The following is an 11,670-nucleotide window of genomic DNA, read 5'->3' as shown; positions in this document are numbered from 1 at the left end:
AAAAGGAATACGCCTTAATTAGGGGCGCTGTAAAAATTAACGCGACAAGACTGGCACTGCTTTACATATTTTAAATAGAAGATATACTATCATTATTAAAATTATGTATGAAAACTTTGTAATTTTAGTTTGCAAAGTTAATAGCAATCAATAATATATCACTAGAGTTCTTTTATAAGATATTCTTACACATTACTAACTAAAATTCCATAACTGTTTTTCAGTATAAAACTTCTAAATATTCTTAAGTATATTCACAGAACAAAGTTGGTGTTATACCTTCTTAAAAATAATTATAAAACTTACTTTTTTAGTACCATGTAACTTTCACGAAATACTTCATTCTAATCTTTCATCTATAATATCGATTTTAAGCTCAACAATAAAAGACACTTATTTTAAGCACTGAGAACAAGTCATTAGACATTAGAAACATCAACAATAGTATAGAAAAGGGATCAACATTAAAATATATTTATTCTAGACGCCTGTTGAATATAAACACAAACTTTTTAATTTATGTTGCTTTGTAATCTGTGCAGGCGTTAAATAGTTAGTTACGAAAGGAGGTTTTAGTTGCGATTTTTTACTGGCTGTTTTGGGTTGAGATTTTTTATTTTTATTTGAGGATTGAGAGGTGTTTCCCTGTCGAGGACGACAGAGGGACTGCTGGGAGAGCACCTGTTAGCTGAATCGACCGTGCCGCGCTTGCGTGTCTGATGACGTACAAAATATGTTGAAGACTTATGTAAACCGCGTTAGGTTTTTTATTTTTTATTAAATTGAGTACCACTCGTTGTATCAGCATTGGGAATTAATCATTATTGTACATATCACTTACATAAAAAAGAGTGTGTGTACTTATGTACACGCGTTAGAAGTTATACTTCTTTGGCGTATGGAAAATATAACTTAAATGCAGTAGTGATTTACGATAAATATTGAAATTAATCAAAAAGATTTTATTTAAATAATAAATTACTAGTAAATACTATCACCGTCGTATATGAAATTTATTTAAAACACCAAAATCATATCTATTTATTCACACTGTTTAATTGTACTAATACGAAACACGTGTTCTAAATATAAAAATACTAGAATATACAACTTAAACATAGTTATCGATTATTATGCAAAAATAAACTAACTTTACGATGTGGAATTTAGTTGTTGGTGTCCGCGCGCATCGTAAAAATTCACTCTCATCATTTTTCTCCATCGCGCCAAAAGAAGTATAACTTCAAAAATGATGATAAAGTTTTTTCATTTATTAAATAAATGCAACTATTATTTAAACATCATGAAAATGGCATGGAAACAGTTTTTTTTATTTTCTTCTAAGTGTTAATAGGTCTGTGGGAAAGCGGGACGGGACGCAGTTTCAGTAGCAATAAGCGGCCCAGCCGTATCTTTAGGCTTCAGCCGACACGCGCTATAAAGGCGTGTATACACTGCGTTATAAAACCTGTTTTTCAATAGGCTATAAACTGACTACCATTTTCTCATTTTTTAATTATATTAGCTAGAGATAAAAATACACCAATACCTTATTTTTTTAAATAAGTTAGTTTTTAATGATAAAATGTGCGTAGGTATATTGTTAAAATTACATACACTAAATGCCTATAATGTCAAATTTCGTTTATTAGGAAGACTTTACATTGGCAACATTCTGTAACGAGAATAACCTCTACCCACCCCTTGCTAAATCATGAGGCCGCCGGGCCACTGTCTTAAACTTGGCGTGACTGATAGTCCCTTGTGCGATTGTTTCAGAGCATAAATGTGTCATCTACGTAGTCCTGGAATGCGTGGCTGTGATTTCCTAACAGAAATCCTCGGAACAGTGAGTCCACCAACCGAGTATGTATATATACCATGTACATACTCATTCGGCGAGTTATTATATACCCATTTACATATAGATTTCTGGTGGTGAAATTATGTAAAATAATCTGATTTCTATGTGCTACTTGTAATACAACAGCATTAGCATTTATTAAGGGAAAGGCCCTACCCCCAATTGTAATGTGTACTGTTGTCGTAACAATTGCATACCTACGACGCACTGTCCGGAACTCGGTTAAAATGTTCTAAATAATAGGGGTGTTTAAGTTTATAAAAAATAACTGCTTTTGCTTATCAGTAATAAAGTGTGTGAACAAAAAATAGAGCGAAATAACTAACTTTACAGTGAGTTCAGCATAATCAATAAAACTTACAAGAAGAAATCGATTCATCACAATGAGCGTGATATACAAATAAACTTACGTTCATAATAGAAATATAACGTTATTTTTAATTAAGATAGTATAGTGTAAAAAGACCTTTTATACTATAAGGTGCCCTTTACTGAACACACAATAATACACACATAGGAGTATCATGAACAGTGTAGCAATATGTTGCATTCTCTACACAGAAATATGGGCTGTATGTGTAAGGGAGGAGGAATGAAAATTGTTTCTGTAAGTTTACCAGAAAATTCTCATCCATAAAATGTATTTTACGAAGCATAAAGGTAAAGTAGCGTAACGAATTTTCCTTATTGCCTTTTATTTCATACATTTTAGGTGCACTAAAGAAGTTTTAGTGCACCGTTACTTTTACCACTGCATAATTACTGACATATTTTTACTCACACTTAAGGCGTACTCTGAGATTATTCATAGGAATATATTATCTATTTTTTTTATTATTATGCATATTGCATATCAGAGACAAGCTTACCCACGCTTTACAGCTGAAATTGGCAGGCGATATTGTAAGGTGTATGGATAAAAGATGGACCAACGAGGGCGGGACCTACAGGAAGATGAAGCCTGACTTACAACAAACTCTATCAGTCTTACCCTTAGATTCTAATGAAATTGTAACCAATATAAATAAGCTGAACAATAATAGAAGTCCAGGTCCTGACAGTTTTTCAAACGAAGCCCTAAAAACTCCTTATAAACTTAATATAATAATAATAAATGATAATAATAAAAAGTTTATTGTTTTAAGTACATTCCTATGTGTAAGATTTGGGAACCCTTTTAAGTAAAAAATACCTGTGTCAGGGTTCCGAGCTCTTCCAAGAAACTTAATTCTAAGTTCCTTAAAATAATTATTTTAACTAACTAACTAAAATAACATATTTTATTTTATGATATTGGCAATTACCGCCGTATAGTCGTATACCAAATTTGTAAAAACTGTTCGTAATATGCGTTATGCTAATTATGCTTTTCAATAAAAAGAATTTTTATTGAAAAGCTCCAACATCTAGAGGTGATTGGGTATTGAACGTCTGATCACATAAACACGTTAGATTTGATAGTTATCAATCCTTATCGATTTTAATAAAGCATTTGACTGCATTTCACATGGTGCTTTTATATCAAGGCATACCAACCATGTAATGCATACAAACATTATGTATGTAATATATATAGATAAGAAGAGTACCAGTAAAGTAAAACTAGACAGACTTGGAGCAAAATTTTGGCCCTTATCACCCAAGATATTTATAGCCGTCCTACAAAATATTATGAAAGAACTTTGATGGAAAATGAAAGGAATACAGATAGACTATCAATATAAAAATGTATAATTTGACGATTTCCACAAGCCGAAGTAAGAAAAAATCGCCGATAAAGTTTAACAAGTGCGGCTACACGATGCCTACAATAATTTAAAAATATTTACTATGAGTAATATTAACATGAAGTGTATATTTTGTGGTGAAGCTACTTTCAAAAATCAGTAAAATTTACATTAGAAATATTAGAAACATGTAAAAAATATTTTAGGATATCGTCGCGGTAAACCGGGTCATTAAAATCATTTTTAAACATTATTATATAATAAATACAAGTTCTACTTGAACAACAGAGGCTTTTTGCCATTTCCATAGATTATCAATCGATTAAGTACGATTTTAAAAAATATATATTTATGTGATTAGGCTAATTCCTCCAGATAGTGGTCAAATTATGAGACACCACGTCTATGTCATAAAGATGAACCATATATCTTAATCTGACGCGCTTGAGTACTTAAAAATAGTCATTTTATTTGCATATCGTCAGATCAGACCACTCCTATCAACCAAACCATCAACCACTCTTTTGTACGTGGGTACTACAGTAACCAAAAAACACGTTCGTACATTATTAAAACTACGACATGAATGCTATTAATAATTGACGCGCTCGAGTATGACCATAGTACAATTTTTTCCACATTTTTGAAAATCTATAGCCGCTTCCCCCACCGATAAAAATAAGAAAAAAATGTTATATAATGTATACTTGATATATTATATTTAAAAAATCTTATTTTCTAAGCTTCGCAACTCAATATGTCTCTAAGGGGCTCGAATAAATCCCATAAAATAAGTGACTCCATTTAAGTTTTCACCTGGTAAAATTTGGCGGTATCGTCACTCACAGAATAATAGTGATCATTTCCACAGTCCACAATCCACTGTATATCTATCTGTAAAACTCCAAAAATATGACTGCTACGATATGATATCTAATTCAACTTTTATTTTTTGCTATAAATATAGCTATTACAATATTTACTTTTTACTTATTACACAATTGTGATTGGAATTGAATTTTTCATGTATGCCTTCACAAGTTCAAGACTGACATTTGTTAGAATGACAAACTTATTAGTATTTTAAACGTCAACGTCAAAAATCTGAACAGTGGAAAAACCTTTAACTGTAATATAATAAATACTGCTTAAATACTGTAATTTTCTTACACGATTTTTAAAAATTAATTGTAGATACTATACAAGCAAAGATTGAAAGGTGGTTTAGCCCATGTAATATAATGGCTTCTGGTTCTAAGAATGATGTTGTTAATAGACTGTCGAATGTAAAGATCGCCGATGCCGACGGCGATGGAGACGAAGAGCCACCACAAAATATGCTTCCCTCAAATCAGCAGGCACGCCAAAGTGGACACGACGAAGAGATGGTCCGTTCTATTGACCCTATGCCTTCCTCTTCTGCCATTGAAAACTTACCAACTCATAACACAGGTGGACGCTTACACAACTGGCAGGCAACAAAAACAACTGTAAAAGAACGTTTATCATTCTTATTTAATAACGAAATCCTCTCTGACGTGCATTTTATCGTTGGTAAAGACGCCAATCAGCAGGTCATTCCAGCGCACAAGTTCGTACTTTCGGTTGGAAGCGCAGTTTTTGATGCCATGTTTAATGGTGTACTGGCTACTAAGTCTGACGAGGTGGAGCTCCCAGATGTGGAACCCGCGGCTTTCCTACATTTGTTAAAGTTCCTGTACTCAGATGAAGTACGAATTGGCCCAGAGAGTGTGATGACAACATTATATACAGCAAAAAAATATGCTGTTGCTGCTTTAGAGGAGCACTGTGTAGATTTTCTGAAGAGCAATTTAGGTACAGACAATGCTTTCTTGTTGCTCACACAAGCTAGATTGTTTGATGAACCACAATTAGCTGCACTTTGTTTGGAAATGATTGATAAAAATACTGCGGATGCTTTGAATGCTGAAGGATTTACAGATATAGACCAAGACACTTTAAATGCTGTCTTAGAAAGGTATAATTTTTTAAACATTATTATTGGGTTTGAATTTTGTATACATATCATTAAAATTTTTAGTTAAGTAAACGTAAGTATTTGCTATTATTTAATTGAATTATGAAATACTTGTGACCTTTATTAATTCAATGTCTAATCATATTTTAAGTTCTTAAAATATTTATAAAAGCAATATTTATTTTCAGGGACACTCTCAGAATCAGAGAAGCTAAAATCTTTTCAGCTGTCCTTCGTTGGTCCGAAGCAGAATGTATAAGACGTCAGCTTCCAGTGACCCCAACTAACCAAAGAACTGTTCTTGGCAGAGCCTTCCATGCTATACGGTTTCCCCTCATGTCAGTGGAAGAATTTGCTATGGGTCCTGCCCAAAGTGGTCTTTTAGATGATCGGGAGATTGTACAAGTTTTTCTTTATTTCACTGTCAATCCAAAACCTAATGTTGGATTTCTGGATACACCCCGCTGTTGTATGACTGGAAAAGAGTTGACAGTGAACAGGTTCTCACAAACAGAATCCAGATGGGGCTACAGTGGGACAACTGACCGAATCAGATTTACAGTGGATCAGAGGATTTTTGTTGTTGGTTTTGGGTTGTATGGATCATATTTTGGACCAAGTGAATATGAAGTGCACTTGCAAGTAAGTCTTTATCAAATGAAAGGCCTATCCCAGCTTTGCATAGTTGGACATTTTTTTTTTTTATATATTTAAAAAAATAAACAAAGCCTAAACATACAAATATATAAATTCTTCTTTGTCACATTACTATAGATTAGTTTCAGGAGATAGATCTATTATGAGTTATACATGTTTTAATTTTTTAAATACTAATGTTATATAAATTAAAATAAACATTCACTGCTGACAGGGCTTCTTCAAACCTATTATGGGCACAAGCCTCATATAATTAAAAGTTGTGGAGAGGTAAATAAATAGTTTTATTATTATTTATAGATAATCCATCTGGCAACAAAGAAAGTGTGTGGATCAAATACAACTACATTTTGCTGTGATGGAACTGATGATACTTTTAGGGCAATGTTCAAAGAACCAGTTGAAATACTACCTAACACTTCTTACATTGCTAGTGCTAAATTAAAGGTAAGTGCTATTTTAGTTAGACATATTTGAATCAATAATAACAAAACAATGGAAACATGAGAAACTAATTTGAAATCGCTACATCTTGGTCTTGAAATGCGTACATATGATAAGTATTTATTGTGGAAAAGATTTTGTTAAGTATATAATGTTAATAAGGGCCCGTTCATGTATCACTATAGAGGTTGGGGATGGGTCTTTGATTTTCCTTACATCACATTATACAATGTGAGTGTAAGGATATTTTGAAAACCAAATGCATTTTCAAGGGTTCCTACATTAAATTTATATCTTCATGTACTATTATTTATGTGAGCTTTGCTTTCTTTTGTTGACTCTGCTTACTTTAACTAAGCTTACTAGATGTCTTAGATTACTGTTTCTTTTGTGATCATAAATTCTTTATTGCCAAGTAGGTGATGCTTGTGTTAAGCTCACACCTCCATTTCTGTTCCTTATACTGCTTCTATTTTTAGGGCACTGACTCGTACTACGGATCAAAAGGTGTTCGTCGCGCAACAGTTGATTGCAACAATGGTGAAAAGGTGGTGTTTCAGTTTTCGTATGCCGCTGGAAATAACAATGGTACATCTGTTGAAGATGGCCAGATTCCCGCCATAATTTTCTACATTTAACCCTCGTCGCCCGTGAGGCTTCTTTCGGACCTGATTCTATATGGAAAGCTCGCTAAGGTCGCCATTGTTTTGGGAACTGGCAACATTCATATGTAAGTGTAAATACGGTTTTGACGGACTGATCAATGGCTAAGAAATACTTTAAAAAGTGAGTTTGGAAAAGGTGAAATTAAACTGTATATTGTAGCTTAGAGGATAGCAACTTTCAAAATGTTTATAAGTCCAAAGTATTTAACAATATATAATGATTAATTGTTTAATATGAGAGAAAGAAAAAATACAATAAACTTTTAATAATTGTACTCCAGTAATAGTTGGAAGGTGTTTATGAGATTGATACAGCTTTAGAAAATGATGTGTTTAACATTAGAATCTTGAACATTTAGGGCCTGTTTCCCAATGTATGGATAAAGTGCCAAATAGCTATGCAACACATAAATTATTCATTTAAAAAAGAAAGATAAAAGTTCCGAATAAGATACTTGGCATTTCATGACAAATAGCGCTATCTGACAGTCGTGAAACGCAAAAATAGTGTTTATCCTACAAATAAGTAATAAATAGCTTATTTGGAACTTATCCGGACATTGTGAAACAGGCCCTAAAAATACTAAATGAATAGTTGAAAGCTTAGCTTTTTTGATTTCAAGATAGACAATGGTTCAAACATGCACCAATTTCTAAAAGAGCAGTAATAAAAATATTGTCCTTGCAATAAAACGCTTTTTATATATTGGAAGTAATTTAAACTATTGTATACTGTGTCAAATATAAAACAACAATCAAAGTTTAGAAAATATACATATTACTTATTTAGCTTTAAATTCTTAGCGATGTCTATGATACACTAAAAGTATAGAAAATTATTCATAACATTGCAAGTGATGTTTAAATTAATTATAGTGGTATACAAAGATTCCGAGGTGACACTTCTAATTGTGACTCCTTCCTGTAAATAAAAAATGTATAGGATTTTGTCATATGACTATCTTGTGCTAGGAAAGTTTGGTTTCCACCAAACCAATGATAGTAACAATTTATCAACTAAACAACTCAATTTGGTTGAAATGTTTCCGCTTTCGACATAAGAAGTGCTAAAATTTAGTGATACTGATTGATTTGAAACCTGTACGTTAATGAATTATGAAAACCTTAAAGCGAAATTGAGATTACTAATTGTTAAGCTAAAAATATTTTTTGTTTGATTACACACTCAGCTTTGCAAGTAAGCACCTATGCTTACGTTAGAAATTGAGTTTTATGATGTAACTGTAATAAAAAAGAATATGAATAGGAGATCCAAATAGGACGATTTTCGCTGTATTAGGTATATAGTTTTTAATTATCTAATGAGTTGGCGAAACATTCCTTCAGATTAAAGATCAAACATGAATATAAGTCTGTTATTTTGCGATGTCAAATTTTGTAAAATTAATGTGAAGTGAGATAGTTTGGTAACATATTTTTGCAATATAATTTATTAAATAGGTATTAAATAGGTATTAAATCTGCTTTGATAAATCTAACCTTAATTAATATTGAAATAAAGGCATGCTATATTTGTATATTCTATAATCGCCATAATTTTTAGTATTTTATAATTTATCATGTTCAGACATACTAATCTGCATGGACATTTTAAGAAAAACACTTTTTTAACGGATTGAAGTTATGTATTATTGTAAACTTATAATTATTTAAACATGATGCTGTGATACTTTTTTGACATTCAACACCTTTTGTCTTCAGTCACCGTGACCATGCACGCTGTAAAGCACGCGAAACGTCGGTGTAATTTTAAATTATGTTTAAATAAATATAAGTTTACAATAATACATAACTTCAATCCGTTAAAAAAGTGTTTTTCTTTAAATGTGTACAAGTTATGTTAATAAAAGACAATACTATCTGCATGGACATACTTATGCTTATAATTCAGTTAAGTGTAGATATCTACTTATTAAACAATCTTTTTTCAAATTTATATTGATCATAGTCTGGACTGGAATTAGCTACCACAATTTTTAACTTATGCGTTTTAATATGAAATTATTTTTATTTATCAGGCAAGGGTCCCTATTTGGATTGTAAACATGCTTGAAGTTACAAGTAGCGGCACGAAACTCTAGCGCTGACCGTTATTGCGCAGAATTAAAAAATAAGGTACCTGAGGGGGGCTAGCGGAATGAAGAGCGTCGATTGGCTCTCCAGTCGCATTCCGTCCCCCGCACCACAGTACACATGCGCAGCAATCCCCTCCACGTATCGGCCAGCGCTAGACTTACGTGCCGCTGCCTATACTTAGATCTTTATCTATAAGGAATATTTCTGGTAAAATATTTAAATATAACGAACAAAATTATCGCTGTATCACACGTTTCTTCTGTCGTGAACAACGTTGCTTAAGTTATAGAAAAGGTGAAACTCGCTTTTAATATTTCTCGTTTCAATTGTGATAAGTAGATGTTAGTTCATAAAATGTGAGACATGAAAGTGTTCTTACCGTACTAAATTACATTAATATGTAAAATTGTGACATTGTATGTGATTGAGTAGATGTGGTTTTTAGTATGTATTTTGCATGTCTACCAATTTAAATCTTTTCAATTTTAAAAACAAAAGACGAAATTATGGCGCGTTTAATTTTACTATGTTTTATCGATAGCATAGCATCCGACCAAATAAAACGCGCGTCTTATCGGCTTTTTACATTCTCACCTGATGTTACCTTTAGCACGAACTATTTAACGTTAAACGGAATTGTATGTAAAATTTAATACTTGAGGGGAAATGCATTACGCATAATCCCCCCGCAGCCCCACTCCCCACCTCCAATGCTTTGGGCGGAGGATTATATTGGACGAACGACTTGAATACTTGACTATCGTAAAGTTCGTGTTAGGGTCTCAGATGTCCTTTTATAAGTGGTTGTTAAAATCATATTGTTAATGACCTTATATAAATTTTTGCTTTGTCAATCTACGTTGGTTACTGTAATCCTTACACTCGCGATGACTATATCATAAAAAGCTTTGATGGTAACCTCCAGTTGATATAGATATAATATTCGCTTTAAGAATATACTATTCTAAATTGTAGTGGTAGTGTCATTGACAAATAAGGGTAAATAAATTCCTTTCGGTCTTAGACCTTAGATCCAGGGGCACATTTGATAAAGTAATAGATCACACACATATCAATACAAGCGAAATACGAAATGGAACTTTATCAAAGCCAAAACTAAAAATATTAGTATGTTAATGCTAACTCTAATGTACAGAAATAACTATTTATTTATAAACGTACCGAGGTAATGGCTAATAAATTGTCCTATCTTGTCGATGGAAATAATGCAGTGTGTCAAAATTACAATTGACTAGTCAATCGTTTATTAATAACAGCCATACTTAGATTAGTCTTTCAATTAGGATTACAGAAAAGATTTAATTAAACTCACTCTAATCAAAAATGTAAGACCGCTTGCCTTTGTACTCGTAGGCCACCCCGGTATGAAATTGCTTGTCACCATTCTTTAGGTAACTTTTATTATTAATTTGCTATTAGTTATTGAAGTCGAAACGTGAACGGTACGTCAGAATGTGACACGTTTATAACTGCCAGGATTAAGAATTAACGTTGAGTTTCAAATCTGTGTTAAGTATGAAAGACAAGAGATTTGTACATTGGAATTAGCATACTATTTTTTCAAATTTATTGTAGCTCTTCTTTTAGTCTCAAATACTACCAAGACGCTTAGACTCGTATTAGAATTATCTGTGATAGCAAATCATTTGTAAATTTATTTTTTTAGCTCAATTGTATTCAATGTTTCCAATGATAATTTTTCTATTGAATTATATCTAATACCTTAAACCAAAAGGTTGTAAACAATTTTTTCACTGGCCTTTATTTTGTTTATAACACGTTATTTTATGAGTTTGAAGTTAAAAATAAATTTTCAAGTCATTTTAAGTACTTCATTTGGGCTGTCTAGTCAAATTTTTTTCTAAAACAAATCACATGTAACTGTAACGGTATCTTAGTAAAATTAGATGTATTATAGTAATTTCAAATATTTCGGTTAGGTTCTATTCCTAAAATAATTATTTAGTTTATTAAGGATTAGTCAAAAAATTGTATGTTATTTGTCTCCCACCATAATTAAATTGTTTTATGTAATAAGCTGATAATACATTTTGTTTTCTTCAAGCTATGTATTTACTGAGAAACGTATTTCAGATATAAAGTTTCAGGGACTTGTCTATCAAGTTATAAATATATGTATGCAATGGATAGAGGATAAAAAACTTGAAGTCGTATATACATACAGACGGAATTGTG

The 11,670-nt window shown here is 32.0% G+C and overlaps 1 protein-coding gene across 1 annotated transcript; it reads left to right on the top strand.

Moving 5' to 3' along the window:
* Positions 1-4,691: 4,691 nt before the first annotated feature.
* On the top strand, positions 4,692-7,768 carry LOC111001019 (BTB/POZ domain-containing protein 2). Its single transcript, XM_022270684.2, has 4 exons — positions 4,692-5,590; positions 5,779-6,232; positions 6,548-6,694; positions 7,171-7,768. Exons 1-4 carry the CDS (start codon positions 4,833-4,835, stop codon positions 7,327-7,329), a joined length of 1,518 nt encoding a protein of 505 aa, XP_022126376.1. The 5' UTR covers positions 4,692-4,832; the 3' UTR covers positions 7,330-7,768.
* The last annotated feature ends 3,902 nt before the right edge of the window (positions 7,769-11,670 follow it).

This window comes from Pieris rapae, chromosome 5 (assembly GCF_905147795.1).
Source record: "Pieris rapae chromosome 5, ilPieRapa1.1, whole genome shotgun sequence".
Lineage (NCBI taxonomy): Eukaryota > Metazoa > Arthropoda > Insecta > Lepidoptera > Pieridae > Pieris > Pieris rapae.
This window is presented reverse-complemented; position numbering and strand designations above follow the sequence as displayed.

Bases quoted from the DNA above. Each gene is read 5' to 3' on its own strand.
- LOC111001019 (XM_022270684.2), top strand. From the start codon at position 4,833: ATGGCTTCTGGTTCTAAGAATGATGTTGTTAATAGACTGTCGAATGTA. The intron at 5,591-5,778 runs GTATAATTTTTT...ATTTATTTTCAG, and splicing joins TTAAATGCTGTCTTAGAAAG to GGACACTCTCAGAATCAGAG. The intron at 6,695-7,170 runs GTAAGTGCTATT...TTCTATTTTTAG, and splicing joins TTGCTAGTGCTAAATTAAAG to GGCACTGACTCGTACTACGG.